This window comes from Dromiciops gliroides, chromosome 3 (assembly GCF_019393635.1).
Source record: "Dromiciops gliroides isolate mDroGli1 chromosome 3, mDroGli1.pri, whole genome shotgun sequence".
In the NCBI taxonomy this organism is placed as follows: domain Eukaryota; kingdom Metazoa; phylum Chordata; class Mammalia; order Microbiotheria; family Microbiotheriidae; genus Dromiciops; species Dromiciops gliroides.
In genome coordinates this window covers 474948913-474966972 of record NC_057863.1, presented here as the reverse complement: position 1 = coordinate 474966972, position 18060 = coordinate 474948913, and the positions used below count along the sequence as shown (strand labels likewise).

Here is an 18060-nt window from a genome sequence, read left to right as displayed (position 1 = left end):
TCTTTGAAGATTTTTTTTAATTTTCATATTTAAAGTAACAAGGTTTTTTTTAAATTAATCTATCCCTTCCACTATCTTCCTGTCCCTCATTGAGCAAATATTAATAAACCAAACCCAAAACGAATACCTCAATACATAGTTGAGCAAAACAAATTCCCAAATTATCCCTCTTCTGAAAATTTGTGTCTTTCTGTTGTTTGAGTTTATTGCCTCACTGTCATGAGATGAGTATTGCATCTTCATTCTTTTGGGCTCATCTTTTATCATTTCAGAGTTCTAAGTCTTTCAGAGTTCAAAGAATCAGAGTTGTAAAGTCTTTTAAAGTGTTTTACTCTACAGTGTTGTCATTGTACACATTTTTGTCCTTGTTCTGCTCACTACTCTTCACTTCATAAGCATTTTCCAGTTTCCTCTGAAATTATCCATTGCATAATTTCTTATTGCACAATAATTTTCCATTATGTTCATATACCACAATTTGTTTAGCCATTTCTCAAATAGGAGGACAACCCCTTGGTTTCCAGTTTAAGCCTACCACAAAAAGAGCTTTTGTAAATTTCTTGGATGGCTTTCACAAATTTTAATTCTCAAGTTTGACAGTTGATTGACTTTAAGGTAATGAAATAGGAATCCTACAATATTATTAAATGTATTTACTTTTTTTTTGTCATTCCAGTGAATAAATTTTACTCTCTTCAGCTTAGTTACAAAGGACTTTACAATAATATTATCAATGGTAATATTATAATATTATCAATAGTACTCTGCATTTTTAAAAATTGGCCAAGTAATACATCCTCAGATGGTTTGATCCAAAACATGATCTGATGACAAAAGATTAAGATAATGACTTTGACAGCTTTAACATTTTGAAAATTTTATAAACATGGAATATGTTTCTACTACAGTAAAAAAATGATAAAAGTTCCTTATAAAGTTTTAGTTTACTTCTTAAACTTTTAAATTCAGTACTTTTGGTATATATGTATGTATGTATGTATGATAGAAACAATTTGAAAATGGCATTTAGAGGTAAATCTGTTAAGGATTTTAGAACACTTGAAGTGCCCAGTTGTACACTTTCATATGACCTCAGCATAATCATGCATTTATCATGAGTACTCAATTTGGTCTTCCAACCCCATGAAAATCTAATTGACAAATCTAGCTCCTATGTTCCCCCAAAGCAAGTGGCTCAGTTGTGTTTACCATGACCTTAAAACAAAAATTCTATTAGCAGCTGTTAGGTAAACAAAGGGGATCCATATCTTGCCCTTCTATTTTTAAAAAGCAGCTTAAAGAGGCAGCTAGGTGGCACAGTGGATAGAGTACCAGCCCTGGAGTCAGGAGGACCTGAGTTCAAATCCAGCCTCAGACACTTAACACTTGTGATCCTGGGCAAGTCGCTTAACCCCAATTGCCTCACTAAAAAAAAAAAAAAAAAAGAATCTTGTACTGTCATAGCAGTGTCATGGTTTAATTGTTATTTTTGTGAATTCTTTTGAAGTGGTTTTCATATGATTACCATTTTCCTTTTCTCCCTTCTGGGTCTCTGAGATTATGGTTTTCAGTAATGAAATAAATTTTTATAAAATCTTTGTCCCATTAGATTTTTATTCATCATATTCTTCTAGTAATGGTGGAGAATTTTCTTCTCATGACTCTTAAGAAATACTGCCCATTTATTAATAAGATTTAGTTTACAATGGCCATTTTGCATTTGTCATAGGGATCTGAACTAAGATAAATTGTATACAATTTTGTGGTGCAGTTCCAAACTTGTAAATATATAGTTTACAATGTTGTTTAATAGGTTATTTCCATCATCAATAACCCAACTCATTTTAAGTTTTAAAGTGAATAAAAACTTTATGAAAGTCTTGTATAGTGCTATAATCTAGCAAAAAATTAGGTAGAGACTTTGAAAATGATTCTGAGCTTAGTACTTTCCCATTAGGTTGAGATTTTTTTTAGCTACTATAAGTGATTTGAAAAACAGTGCTTCAGAGCACAAAATAAGTTATTGTTTGTGGCCCTATTTGATAACACACAGGTTCCATGTTAAAATAATTGGTTTTGTGTACTTTTTTCTAAAATCATTTATTTAATTCCAATTTACATAAAATTTAAATTGTTTTCAGTTGACTGCAGGATTTTCTAGTTAACTTTTGCCCATATTACCTCTCTTGTCGTCCCACTATTATTTTTTTTTAACTTTTTTATTTTTACTGTATTTCTGTAGTATTCTATTCCTGGTTTGTTTCCCCCCCTTTCTGTTGAAATAAGACTTGTAGTTTTTTATTACTTAAAAGCAATGCTATTCTCAGAAGATTAAAAAAAAATGGAAGAAGGAAGTGATCATCCCAACCCACAAAAATTATAGAATCTTTAGGTTGAAGGAGACACCTTAAATTTTCTTGTCATATGTTCCACCTAAAAGAAATCCCTTCTAACCATATCCACAATTGATCGTTGTCTAATCTCTGCTTAAATAATTCCAGTGTGAAAAGCTCCTGCTTCATGATGCAGTCAAGTCACTCCACTGGTTGATTGCTTAATTATTATGAAGTTTTTCTTCTTCATAGGAAGTGAGAATTTGCCTTCTTTTGCTTTTATCTTATGTAATTAATTTTGCCTTTTGGAGCAACTCAGAACAACTCTTCTCTGTGAAAACCTTTCAACTTTAATCCAAGTCATTTGCAGATCCATTGGAGCTACTCTGTGACATGAGCCCTTGTAGAATGAATTTAGCGTAATGTAGGTACATAACCAGAAGATCTTTTAAAATTCAGTCTCATTTAACATGTCCCCAAAGAGATAGTATAATAGTCAAGTTATGTTCCTTTTTTTTTTTTTTTTTTTGTGAGGCAATTGGGGTTAAGTGACTTGCCCGGTGTCACACAGCTAGTAAGTGTCAAGTGTCTGAGGCCGGATTTGAACTCGGGTCCTCCTGAATCCAGGGCCAGTACTCTATCCACTGCACCACCTAGCTGCCCCATAAGTTGTGTTCTTTTAAGAATACTAGTAGAATTAGGAAAAGTTGACTTTTGTTTGCAAACCTTAACCTACATGAGTTCTTATTGAATAATTTTTAAGCTTATTTAAGAAGTATTTTAAATCAAATTAACCCCAACTCTCAGGTGGGCAGTTCACCTGTGTGTTTTTTGTGCCTCAGTTTTACACCATATTTTCTATAATCGCAATGTGTATAAAAAGAATATTTGGTCAAACATGGACTCCTAAGAAATATAACAGTGGTGATTCCATGTAACCTCTTCACTTTCCATTCCCTTCTTTGGTATATGTAATGCCACCTACTCTTCCATTCTCTTATGCTATGCTTATAGTAATTGTGGAGGTAATGTGAATGTACAGTAGTTACTAATTTTTTTAATATGCTTTCTCAGAGGACCTTAAGTGTTATTGTCAATCTCTAATTAAGACTCCTTAAAACAGTGACTTGACATCCTGAGAAAATCTTTTTAGTCTCCATCTGCTGGTCAATGCTATAAATTCCAAATAAGGTAGCAGTGTAATTTATTATAAAATTGCATTAATTTTCATTGTAAGAGAAAGGAATGTTATTTGGGTGAAACAAGCCCATTTTAATCTAAAAATATTTTAACAAACTTTGAATTTACTTACTGCATCTGTACCTTTGCATTCTTCATTTACAGAATGAAAGGAATCCTTTGAAATACTTGCGGAATGGGGCAGCTAGGTGGCGTAGTGAATAGAACACCAGCCCTGGAGTCAGGACCTGAGTTCAAATCCAGCCTCAGACACTTAACACTTACTAGCTGTGTGACCCTGGGCAAATCACTTAACCCCAATTGCCTCACCAAAAAAAGTTAAAAAAAAAAAAGTACTTGCAGAATAATAATAATGATTATGTAGAAATGTACTTATGCCTTGACATATATGTAAAATTGTTATTATTGACGAGAAGAACAGGTTCATTGCAGATCGCTGGATTAATTAATTAATTAGAACTGATTAAGCACAGGCCATCAGGTATAGTGGCTAGAAGACTGGTCTTAGAGTCCAAAAAACCCAGTCTCAAACCTTGTCTCTGGTATATAGCTATGTAACTATGGGCAAGTGACTTAATCTTTTAGTGCCTCTGGCAGCTCTCTAAGACTGTAAGTTATAGAATAATTGTTCATCTGCATCAGTGAAAGATCATTACTAACCAGAATTCCGTATAGTGATATAATCACTGGTCCATACTCCTGTTTTCTCATTCTATTCTCTCTCCTCCCCACAAACACAGAAACACACACACACACACACACACACACACACACACACACACACACACACCAGTCTACATACAAGAATGATTGAGATGTTTAATCCAGAAGTTCCTTTCTTTTGTAAAATAGCACCTCCTCTATTTGCTTTTATATTGTAATAATAAATTATTGTTATACTGGGGTGTTTGCATTTAGGTAAAAGTAACTTAAAGTCAAGAGCACTCTAGGAATTTTTTGATTCTATAAAAAATAATTAGTCATATTTACCTTTTCTTCACAAACATTGGTAACTATAATTTTTTACTTGCTACATTTTTTTTCATTCTTTACATTAAATCAGCAATCTGATTTTGATTTTCAGTCTGAACTTGAGAAGCCAAGAAGCCGAAAGAAGACACCTGTTACAGATCCAGAAGAGAAGTTAGGTATGGATGACTTAACCAAATTGGTTCAGGAACAGAAACCAAAGGGAAGTCAGCGTGGGAGGAAAAGAGGCACAGCCATGTCTGATTCTGATGAACAGCAGTGGCCAGAGGAGAAGAGGCTCAAAGAAGATCTCTTAGAAAATGAAGATGAACAGAATAGCCCACCCAAAAAGGGCAGAAGAGGGCGACCCCCTAAAGCAGTTGGTGGTGGCACCCCAAAAGAAGAGCCAGCAATTAAAGCATCTAAGAGAGGAGGCAGGAAAAAACCTGGGCCCCCAGCAGCAGAAGAGGAGGAAGAAGAAGAGAGGCAGAGTGAAAACATGGAACAGAAACAAAAGGGCAGACAACATAGAACATCCAGAAGAGCACAACAGAGGTGGGTATCTGTAACTGTTGACTGCTTGTGTTTTAGTTATGATATCATAAATCATAATTTGATGCTATCAAAATTTGGGTCTTCCCCAAAGCAGAACAGAATCTTCTGAAAGTAGTGCAGTTGAATCCACACAGTCCACACCACAGAAAAGACGAGGAAGACCACCAAAAACGCCACCACCATCACAACCAAAAAAAAATGTGTAAGTTGTGAATGCAATAATATTAAATTGCAAACAGATTTCAAATAATTTTGTAAAATTTCATGATAGTGTATCCAATGCTCTATTTAAGCCCACACATATTAATCAGCCCTATTATCCTTGGCAAAATAGAATTTTGTCAATCTTAACTAGTTCATCAAGAGCCCAGTTAGCCCACTGTCACCACTTTAACATTTTAGCGAGTTTGAAAACAAATCTTTATAAATGCATGCCAAATGCTTCATTTACACTACACATAGAGACTGTGGTAACTATGTAAGCTCTTTGTGAGGAAAATAGTCACCACAATTTGGATTTAGGTCCTTTTCTCTTTTCCTGCCATTTTTCTTTGTATTCCCCTTTCCCTTTTTTTAAAAATTAACTCTTCCCATTCCAGGATTCATCTTTATGAACATATTGGAAAAAATACTCTTCCTGGAAAATAGCATTCCTCTTTTTTAGATTACTGTAGAAAATATTAATTTTCTTATGAATATTTTTCTGATGATTCATCCTCCTTATATTTTTCTAATCACAAATACACTTATGTAGGTACATATTTATCTGTACAGAGAAAGTTTCATATAATAGTGCTACTGGATCACCTTTCAAAACTTTTATATAATAGTATTGTTGGATCAACTTTCAAAAGTGAGATTTAGTTCAAAATCATTATTGCTCAAAATTATAGTTTAGTATTTTTTCTGAATAATATGAGAGAGATTCAGAATAAAATGATTTAAACATATTAGCTAGTGAAATCATTAGTACTTTCATTTGTATGTAGCATAAATTTATATTTTAGATAGTTTTGGACAGCACCTCAATTTAAAGCATCTTTGCAGACATGCCATTGCACATGTGCTTGGGTCAGATGCCTATTTCTGCTAGATGTCAGGGAGGAGCAAAAACCATAGAAGGTCTTGTTCAGATTTGCATGCTTCCCTCATTCCCCTTTTTTGCCAGCCAGCCCCTCTTTCCAGTGGGGAGAAAGAAAACCATACAGGTGAGTATACTTTTCAGTGATTTAAAGTATGGAAAACCAATAATTTCTAATTAAACAATCCTTAATGTTAAAATTTTGTAGACTAATTCTCTTACATGTTACTAAAGTGAGGAATAATTTGTGAGAATCAGAAAGTTATTAATTTTTAGAGATCATAAAATCTGTTTCCTTTCTGATATTGAATAGAATTGATTATACATTATTCCAAACCAAGCGAATGTCCTACTTTAAGAAACATTCACAGGAGGCAATCCTGCAACCTAGCCTGGCCAACTTTTTGTTTTGACTCTTCAGGGCTAAGTTCTAATTTAGATTTAATGTAAATTACATGTCATCATAGGCAGTATTGTTTATCTTTCTCTGTTAATCCACCTATTTGAAAAAAAACATTTGAAGTTAAATTATTTTTGGTTCACTCTTAATTAAGTAATGTGTATTTTGAGGCTCTTGGAGTAGTTTGCTTAAGACACAAAATACAAAGAGATTTGATTTCCATGTATTATGACAGTACTCCATGTTCTCTTCTGAGAGTTTGAATGCTTGCTCTTGAGTTAACTGCATCTTAAATTATATGAAAAGATAGGTGGTTTCCACCTTTCAGTGCCCTATTAAATTTAAGCTGTGATACACACACATACATACACACACTCTTTCAACTCTAACTTATTTGATATTTTCCACTGGTAACACCAAATGTATTTAGCCATGAACACAGCCATCTGTATGTATATTCACTTATCTTTACCATGTTCCCTTAAAATGCAATTTCTAAGAACATTTTATCAAAAAATCCTGGGACCATTTGACCTTGTCAGTAATTGATGAGTGGGACCATTAAATTTAATTCAGCAAAAAAAAAAAAAAAAAAGGAAATAAAGTTAAGGCACTGTCTCAGATTTTAGTAAACTTATGAAGATTTACTTAGAGCATTTTAATTATTTCACTGGTTCCTTGCAGCATTCCTGTGAGATGTATACAGAGGATCATAGCATCATTGATTTAGAGCTACAAATATTTTATAGATAAGGAAATTGAGGCTCAGAGTGCTATAGTGACTTTCCCATAGTTACAAAGTAGTGGTATCTGTACTTGAACCAAGTTATTGATTTCCAAAGTGCCCTGCTATTTCTGCCTTACCATTATTACCCCCACATCATTTTTGTTCTATGTTAGACTGTAGTGTCCTTGAAATTGGAGTGACACAAAGTCACCAGCAGTAGTTGAAAGAACAAATATTCTCTCAGTGGTTATAAATACATACATTTTAGTACTATTTGGCACATTTTTGTATCTGGGACAGTCTTTATTCTCCAAGATTAAAATGTCACAGTTTCAGATTCAGAATAATAGAAACAAGATTTATTCAGTCTCATTTAAACACTCGCTTATAAAAATGAACATTGAAGGAGCAGCTAGGTGGCGCAGTGGATAGAGCACCAGCCCTGGAGTCAGGAGTACCTGAGTTCAAATCCGGCCTCAGACACTTAACACTTACTAGCTGTGTGACCCTGGGCAAGTCACTTAACCCCAATTGCCTCACTTTAAAAAAAAAAAAAAAGAACATTGAAAAGCCATAGGATTTGAAGGTGATTTTTCTCTAACACTGAAGTTGATGATTATAGCTCATCGAATTAATTTAATTTCTTATGTTTTTTACTCTAGCCGCACTGGACGCTCCAAACAAGCTTCTAGTAAAGAAAATGAATCAAGTGAAGAGATGGATGTTTTTCAGAGTAGCTCTCCTGTCAATGATGACATTCCACAAGAGGAAATAATGGAGGAAGAGGAAGTTTCTACAATCACTGTATGTGTTACCATTTCACCTCAGTTAGATTGGGATAAAGGGATCGAGAAGTAAGAACAATTCATAGCCTAGTTAAATTAATATAAAATTTTCCTTGGTTTACATTTAAGCATTGGATGTTGTTTTCAACTTTATAGACTGAATCAGTGAACTAATCTACCATTGGGTTTGGTTCTTTAAATACTTGTAAGCGTCTGTGGTTTCAGCTCCTTCCTCCAATTCAGACTATACACCAGGCATACCTTAACAGATAGTTTTCAGCAAGGGTCTCTCCAGTGCCTTCTTCTCTTTTTGTTCTCTACTGTCTCATTTGGTGAGCTTATCAGCTCCCATGCAGATGACTTCCAGATCTATATATGCAACCCCGGTCTTTTTTTTTTTTTTTTTTGAGTTACAATCATGCATCTTGAAGTGGATGTCTTAGAAGCATCTTAAACTCAACCTTTTTAAAGCAGAATTAAGATTAATTTTCCCCAAAAAAACTTCTCCTTTCAAATTCTCCTCAGCTTCAAAGCATCATTCTTTTTTTTTTTTCACATTTTTTTTAAGTTTCCAATGTTTTTGTAAGATGTTGAGTTCCAAAATTCTCTCCTCCTTTCCTAAGACAGCAGGCAATTTGATATAGGTTATACATGGACAATCATGTTAAACATATTTCCATATATATTGTGAAATAAGAATCAGAACATAAAGGAAAAACCATAAGAAAGAGAAAAAAAAAAGTGAAAATAGTATGCCTTAATCTGCATTTGGACTCCATAGTTCTTTCTCTGAATGTGGAGAGCATTTTCCATCATGAGTCCTTTGGAATTATCTTGGGTCATTGTCTTGCTGAGAAGAGCTAAGTCATTCACAGTTGATCATCATACAATGTTGCTGTTACTGTGTACAGTGTCAAACCATCATTCTTCTAGTCACCCAGATTCCCAGCCCTGATGTCATCCTTGATTCCTCTCACTCCACAAATCCAGTCCATTGCCAAATCTGGTTTTGGGGGGGGGGGTTTTGCTAGTTCAGGCCCTAGATTGTTTCAGCAGCCTTCTAACTGGTCTCAGCCTTAAATCCCTCCAAACAACAATCCATTCTCCATTCAGCTGCAAAAATGATTTGTGTCAGTTTGACCATGTCATGCCCTGGCTTAAGTGAGTTCTATCAACTCCCTGTCTCCTCCAGAATCAAATATGAAATCCTGTGTTGGCATGTTAAGCTCGTCATAACTTGTACCCTTCCTGTTGTTTGGGACAGACTGCCTCAGTTTTCCCAGATAATTTGAGGAGACCACCAAGTCAAGCAGAGACAGATTTATTGCATTCTCATGAAAACAGGCAACCTCATGCCAGAGATGAGATCCGCAGTAATTGGCTCATGCTCTGGGTTTTTATAAAGATTTTGAAGGGGTGGGGGGTCCGTCATGCACAGGGTGAGCTCACAATCTAACATCCAATCCTGTCTCACCCAGGGTGCATGTTCAGCTCATGATCAGGGTATAGGTACATGTTGCAAGAACAAGGGGGAAACGGGAGGGGGTCAAAAGATCAAACCAAGGGAAGGGTGAAACCTCTCCAAACCACTCCACCTGGGTAAGGAGGGGCAGTGGGGAAGAAGGGAGTGATGGTACCAGGAGCTGGGGGGTGGGGGGGGATTAGGACTTAGGAATAAAAAAGAGGAGGTAGTATTTGGGTGTATCTGTACTAACAAGAGACATCTTCTCCTGCCTGGTCATAGCAATGGCATAACTAACCCATAACAAGGACTGGGGGTTTGGAATGTAAGCAAGGGGGAGAAAGGGGTACCAGGGTACATCAGGTTCAGTAAAGCAAAATACATGATATCTATCATCATCTATGGAATAGAACATGAACAAAATGATCTAACACGGACTGGGGGTTGGGTACTTTCCAGACCCCATCCTCAGAATCTGAACTCACTTAAGTCCACCTATCCCATACACTGTCTTTCCAGTCTTTTTGCCCTTACCTTCCCACCACCCACTCTATGATCCAGCCACAATGGCCTTCTTTCAGTTCCTTGCATATGGCAATGTCTCCTGTATCTGCCTTTGCACTGGCTGTTACCCATGCATGGAATGCTTTCTTTCCTTATCTTTGCCTGCTGGCTTCTCTTGACTTCTCTTAAGACTTACCTAAAGAACCGCCTTTTACAGGAGGCCTTTCCTGGTTGCCCTAGCTGCTATAACTTCCCCTTCGAGATGACTTAAACTTCTATCCACTGTGTATATCTCTTGTATTTATTTACTTATTTACCTGTTGTTTTCTCCCATTATAATGAATACTCCTTGAGGGCAGAGGTTTTAAAAAGCCTTTCTTACTATACCCAGCACTTAGCTTAGTGCTTGGCATATAGTACTTTCTCCTTTCTTGGCTGGTTAGTTTAGAATGGCTTCTAAAGGTTCTCCAGTCTTTCTAACTCTTTTAGCATCATGTTCTGAAATTTTGCTAGGAATAAAGTCAGGCTTGCTGGCTTATGGTCATTAGATTTAAATTTTGTTCTTTTTTTTTGAAAACCAAGGAATTTTCCCTCAATAAATCCTGAAGTTTCTTGTTCTCCATATTTCATTCATTATTGATAGTGATTTGGTAATAACATCTTACCAAGTTTTTTAGGGCCATAAGATGTAATTCTTCTGGGTCTAGTAACCTGACTTATTAAGTTTAGGTAAATATATTCAGACGATCTTTATATTGACATTCAGGACATCTATCAATATCTTAGATGTCAATTCCCTTTTGTACATTAAAAATTATTCTCCTCTCCTCGTTTCATATTTATTCCCTTGACATTATTCCTTACTATCTTTTCCTTTCCTCCAGTCTCTGGTAAAGAAGTGACCCATCTCACCAATTCTATCTCCTTTCCATGTGCCCCCAGATATTCAGCAGATTTTCCCCACTATCCTCCTTATCTACTCTTCTCTTTCTACTGCCCATAAGCACTAACAAGTTTCCTCATCCTTAAAAACCTGTCACTTATTTTTACCATTCCCCTAGCTTGCTTCTCTCTCTCTCTCTCTCTCTCTGGGGGGGGGGGGGGCGATGAGGCAGTTGGGGTAAAGTGACTTGCCCAGGGTCACACAGCTAGTAAGTGTCAAATGTCTGAGCTCAGATTTAAACTCAGGTCCTCCTGAGTCCAGGGCCGGTGCTCTATCCACTGCACCACCTAGCTGCACCCCCCACCCCAATAGCTTTTAACCTTATAGTTCTTCCTTTCTCAGCCAAATTCCTTTAAAAAAAAATCTTTCTACATTTGGTTGCTTCTATTTCCTTTCTTCCCATTCTTCCAAACCCTCAAGCATCTGACTTCCAGTTTAACCACTCAACTGAAATTGCCCTTTCCAAAGTTACCAATGATCTCTTAATTATCTAGTGTAAATGGCTTCTTCTTAATCCTTATCCTTGAACTCCTTCGGCATTTGACACTGTTGGCCATCCTTCTTTCCTGAATATTCTCCTCCGGCATTTTGTTCTCTCTTAGTTCCTATAACTCTGACCTTTTTTCAGTCTCCTTGGCTAGATTACTATCTTTCTTATGTCCTCATCTGTAATTGTACTTTAAGGCTCTTTTCTCCCTATTTAGTGACCTCTTAAGCTCCCATTTCTAGTGCCTTTAGACTGGTGTGCCTGGAATGTGCTGCTTCCTCATCTTCCTCTCTTGGAATGCCTGTTTTGCTTCTAGACTCAGTTAGACTTCACCTTCTATAGTAAGCCTTTAGTGGCTTCCCTGCCAGGATTATCTTGCTTCTGTTTTAAAGACCTATATATGAACATGTTGCTTATGTTAGATTATAAACTGCCTTACAGTATAGATTTTCACTTTTGTCTTTAGTGCTTCACAAATGCTTGTTGATTGATGAGCAGAAAAAATAGCAACAAAATAACAATTGAACTCCTTTTGAGCTAGAATATTCAAGATGCTTTTATTCTCTATTACTTGCTCTTGTTTCCATCTTCTCTTCATGTATTTTAAATATCTAAGTTGGCGGATGTGTTCCTTATGCATTTCTGTTGGTTTCTTCAGACAAGTCTTGGTTTTCTTCCTCATTGGCATTGTTCTCTTTGTGTCTTCAGAATTTCATTCTTAGAAACTTTCTCGTTCCTCCCAAGCTGACTTTATTTTAGATATTTAGTCCAAGGAATCCTATTTATATTTCCTCTGAACCTTTTGAAATCTATTGGAAGAAAAGATTCTTGGATTGGCTCTCCTTTGTCACAAACTTTAATATGTATTAGTCACTTCTACACAGTATTCCCATCGTTTTCATCCCTGCAGTTAGTAAGAATCATAACCAGAGTAGAATTTTCCCCTGTTAAAATATGAAAATATCAGGGCAGCTAGGTGGCACAGTGGATAGAGCACCGGCCCTGGAGTCAGGAGGACCTGAGTTCAAATCTGGCCCCAGACACTTGACACTTACTAGCTGTGTGACCCTGGGCAAGTCACTTAACCCCCATTGCCTCACCAAAAAGAAAAGAAAAAGAAAATATCGTTAGGACAGTTCAAGAAATTATTAGCTACTCTGTTTTTGGTAGAGAGAGTGAGCTTTAGAAGTTGACTCGATAATTGAAGTCTTCTATCACTACTGTACCATGCATTTGTAGCAGGCTTGTAATCTGTTCCCTGAACATTTTTCTTTCCTCTTTTAATCTAGCTGGTCTATAATATAATCTAATGACATTATTGCTTATGTTTCTTTTTTCTTTGATCTTGATCCTAAAGCTTGTACTATACATTTCCCCAGTCCTGTTTTCTACCCAGTGCAGTAAATACTATAGGGATCCTTGTTGCAAGTAGTTGGAGTAAGGCCTTATTCCAGTTAGTCATAAGCAAGATTGTTTGCTATCTGTGATAGATGGAGACAATAGCAGTAATTATTGTCCTCAAAAATGAAGAACTTCTGAGCAATTAACTGATTAGAATGCTGCCCTGTTTATATTCCTGTGGTCATTTTTAATTTTTAAAAACTAATTTCTCTTCTAAACTCCAGTTTCTATATTACCAGTTGCCTATTGGACGTTTTCAACTGGGTGTCCCATAGCCATCCTAAATTGAGCATGTCTAAAACAGAAGTTACCCTCAAATCCATTCCTCCTCCAAATTTTCCTGTTTCTGTTTTAAGACACCAGCATCCTTTCCAGTGTCTCACCACAACCTAGGTATGAACCTTGAGTCTTCTTCTTCTTCCCACATCCTATAGGCTACCAAATCTTGTCAACTCTAATTTCATAACATCTTTCACATCTTTCTTCTCTCCTCTCACACAGCTGTCCCTATTGTTCAGGACCCTCATCAAGATCTGATCATTTTACTCCCTATTGCCTGTAGGACAAAGATTTTTTTTTTTAACCTTTTCTGTGTTATGGTCCTCTTTGGCAGTATGGTAAAGCCTATGGACCTCTCCTCAGAGTAAGTTTTAGTTTTTAAAAATGAATAATTAAAGGAAGTGCTCAATTTCAGTTAGAGATTAATGAAAATAAAGGTGTTAATTTTTCCCCATCTAAGTTCACAACATTCTACCTCGACCCCTTGGGAAATATGTCTATAGATCCCTTACTTGGTCTGTGGTTCCCAGACTATCAACTTTTTTATAGAATAAAACAAAAATCCTTAGCTTGTCTTTAAAAGCCCTGCACAATAATGCTCCCATCTACATTACCAGTTTTATATCATACAACACTCTTTTAGGCACTCCTTATTTTAGTTTAACTGGGCTGCTAGCTATTACCCTTGCACAGAATTATATATCTCACTTCTGTGCCTTGGTACCAGCGGTTTCCCCATGTCTAGAGTGCAATACTTTCTCATCTCTACCTAACACAACATCCAGATTGCTTTAAAACACAGCTTGGGTCCTTTCTATTGCAATAGGCCTTTCCATATGTCACCACTTATTAGTGTTCTCTCATTCTTGAACTTATTTTGTGTGTTCTTACCCATTCAGAGGCTCATTCTACTAGTAAAATTTAAACTCTAGGGGCAGCTAGATGGCGCAGTGGATAGAGCACCCGCCCTGGAGTCAGGAGTACCTGAGTTCAAATCCGGCCTCAGACACTTAACACTTACTAGCGGTGTGACCCTGGGCAAGTCACTTAACCCCAATTGCCTCACTAAAAAAAAAAATTTAAACTCTAAATGCAGATATGGGATGGAGGTTGTTGAGGAGTCTTGTACATCAGCAGGCTTCTACTTTTTAAAAAAACCACCTTGTTGATTTGAATTGAACTTACTCTTTATATCTTCTAAGACTGGTTAATAAAATGATTTTGCACATGAATTTCATACCAAGGAACCAAACTTAGTTCATTTTCATATGACACATATTTGGCCAGCACAGAGGCTTAAATCATCTACAGTGGAAGTCTAAACCAATAAATACAACTGACTAGTGAATTTGGTCATTGTTCTTTGCTGCAGACATTTGTTTTTAGCCACATGACATTACTCATTTCTGCAATGTATCTTTTTCTTGTTTCTGGAGAAATTGTATTTCTACCAGGGCTCTTTTGATGTGGAGGTAGTAAAGTTAAGGAATTATACAATATTTCAAAGTCTGAAATGTGCTTGGGGCTAACTTTAAAAGGAAATGGATATGATAGGAATAAATGAAACAATGGAATGGAAAAGCATTTATCAAGTGCTTAAAATACTATGCTAAGCTCTGTGATACAGACAAAAAAGCAGAAGGCTCTACTCTCAAAGAGCTCACATTTTAATTCGGAAGAACAACATATGGAGGGAAATTCAGTCTACAGGATGGAAGGAAAGGCCTAATGGTCTTGAGGGTGTAGTAGCAGGGCATATGGTGAAACCTACAATTCTTTAAGGTATAGAGCATCCATATCTATCCTAGAGCCAAGATGTTGGCGGGCACCTAGACCCACGTCCATTGGGAAGAGGCGTTCTGGTGGGATCACAGGATGGGTACTGCCTTCTGACTCCTAATGGTAGTAATCTGGGCTGCTATGGGTCAGATTAAGCAAGAAAGAATAAGGAGATTTAAAATATGACATTGACAATGCCAGTTATGGCTTAATTTTCAAAATGTGAATCTGTTTTTAAAATGTCAACAATTAATTTTAATAGGTCCGACGGCGAACCTCTAAAAGAGAAAGACGATGAACCACCATAATTAAAAGCCTCCTGAGTGAAGTTTTAGAGGAATTCGTTTGTTGTCAAGTTTACGGCTTAATTAAGCTGTTGATGTACATCAAGATTGTTGAAGAAAGGAAGATTGAACCTTGCTTTTACTGCCCCACACGTTTGCAGTTCCGCAGTTCCTCATTCACAAGCTTTAGCCACACACACGTTGATGATACCGCCTGGGTTTTTGTGAAAGTGTAATGTGTGTTGGCTATGTAAACATGAACTAAAGAAGAAACTTGTAAATATGTCTTTTTTTTTTTTTTAAGTTTCTGACTTCTAAAGTGCTTGTATAGCTTTTATTTGCGGCTTTAAAAAACTGACAGTATCCAACTGTTTATTGGATCTATAATTCACTATATAGATTTGAAAACAGTTTGTTAGAATAGATCTTAAGCAGTGTCTGTCAGTGTTTGTATTTGTACTCGGCATTTTACTGTGAAAAAAAAAATCAGTTTTGACAAATAGTGTCATTTTCATGCCACTATTTGTTGGAAAGTTGAATGGTCTTTTTCCTTTTGTGTATCTAATCTAGTGTTCATACTTCTGGGCACCTTTTACTCTTTAGAGGTGCTAAATTGCTCTGCCATTACAGCTGAATGATGTCTAATAGGATGATGATACAACAGGTGCAAATTGTGAAATAGTACTTAAGTTGTTTGAATTTACACCTCAGTATTGGTGCCAGAGTATTCTGGTCTTTTTGTGGCATTGAACATTTGAGGGGGGGGGTGGGGAAGAGAGATTTAAAATATTTTAATTTTAAAGTGTGTGCTGTTAAATAATGTACTGAATTCCTTACCCATTTATCCCCTTTCAGTTTTTATTAATCTACTGTATCAATAAAATTCTGTAACTCAGTAAGTTTTTAATAGTCTAGTATGTTGATGTGTGTAGATATTTCCTCATGAACATTATGTTCACAAAACGCAAATTATTACATTATAATATGAAATCTGATATAAACATTAGTGAAATTAGTTCTTAACACAATGTAAAGTTAATCAGAAAGAAAAAATTTTATTGATGCAGTGTGTCTTTATAAAGCTGTTCTTGAGAGCCAAGTGTTTTGTATTTTATAGTGAGTTGCATGTTTATTGGAAAAAATGTGCTAAAAATGGGATGTAATCTTTTCTGGAAATTCGTATATAGAAGTAGTATATGATTGCCTCATAACAAAATTTTCCACCAAGAGTTTATAATTGTACTTCATTTTTTGTGAACCTTTTTTTTTTTTTTTTATCTGGAGCTTACATTTTTATTGACTTAGCAGCTATAGATTTTGCAGTCTTACAAGGTCTGTTTGGAATTCCTTTAAGGGAAATAGGGGAACTACCATTACGCTACACTTAGAATAGTTCAATTTTTTGTTTACTGTAATCTAAAAAAAAGAAATGAATTACTCGACAGTATCCTTTATACAGTTTTATGAACTGTATCTTTGAACCAAAATGTATAGGTTAATACTTTTATGTTTAGCTTGACTCATTTTTATTATTTCAGATGCTGTTCTTTTGTTTCTTTGCAGTTGACATGAGAAAAAAATCAATATCTAACTTATTAAATTTTATCTCACTGAAAAATGAAGCATTTTTGTTAACCTACCAATGTTTTTGTTTTATTTCCAAGATAGGTTATAACAGATGGTGATGTAATAAAGAGGACATTTTTGTTAGAAAATGTCTTTTTACCATTTTCCAATGTATATATCATAAATGATTTGATTTTCTTGTAAATATTTCTTTATGCCAATGGAGTAGTCAAACTTTTTTTTTTTTTAATGTAGAAAATTGTGTTTAATAACCTTTCTCAATATTTAGCTATTCTTCATTTTATACCCATGATGGCACCACTGATTATGGGGAGACTGCTGTATACTAGGGCAGCTAATGTTGGGTTAAAAGGTACATTGGTTGTGAAATTTTCATTAGCAAAATTCCTCTAAATAGGCTACTTCTGTTTGAGCAGTGCAAACGCAAGTTTTTAATCTATAAAATAAAGAATAAAAGCTAGCTTTATATTTTCTTCATTGACTTAATTGCACTGAAAATATTTATGGTTAATGTATCTTTGAGAGCATTTTATAAAGAAAGTAAGAACGATTATTTGCATGATCACAGTTAACGAAGTTTCATCAAACATTAATGATGTACACCAGGTCATAATGATATAATGCAAATTCTAGTTATCTGTTTCACTTATCTGTTCATTTCTTGAGTCAGATTATGTAATATTCACTATTTGCTGGGGAACATAGGTGCAGTGATGATATGAAGTTCTAATGTTCTGTGAGTCTCCATCTTAGGTGATTAACCTCGTTGTCTTAAATTTGTATTTCATGTGCTAATAACATTTTTTAGGTTTGACTATAGAGCAAAAAAACTATAAAAACATTTCTAATAGCATATTTTTTCTTTAATTATAATGAAAATACATGCTATAGTACATTTTAAAGAAAAATACAGTTGCACTCATAACTATTTCCAATATCCTATTCTTAGGGTGTTATAGTTAGGCTATCTTACTGCAATCTGTAGCACTATTCCATCTAATTTTCATTACAATTAATTGTTTAGGTGTAGTGTACATTAGAAAAGTGGCAGTGGGGCAGCTAGATGGTGCAGTGGATAGAGCACCAGCCCTGGAGTCAGGAGTACCTGAGTTCAAATCCGGCCTCAGACACTTAACACTTAACTAGCTGTGTGACCCTGGGCAAGTCCTTAACCCCAATTGCCTCACTAAAAAAAAAAAAAAAAAGTGGCAGTAAGACTTGTTCCAGGAAGTAAAGGTAAATTACACTCACTACCATGTAAGTATGATTTTTAAGGCTTTTTTT

The 18060-nt window shown here is 35.6% G+C and overlaps 1 protein-coding gene across 1 annotated transcript in view; it reads left to right on the top strand.

The window, feature by feature from the left end:
• Positions 1-17249, top strand: part of PDS5B (PDS5 cohesin associated factor B) — a 171207-nt gene extending 153958 nt beyond the window's left edge. The window contains 4 exon segments of the mRNA XM_043995123.1: positions 4618-5057; positions 5152-5259; positions 7928-8069; positions 15168-17249. Coding sequence (XP_043851058.1) covers positions 4618-5057; positions 5152-5259; positions 7928-8069; positions 15168-15203 — 726 coding nt within the window. The 3' untranslated portion in view covers positions 15204-17249.
• The last annotated feature ends 811 nt before the right edge of the window (positions 17250-18060 follow it).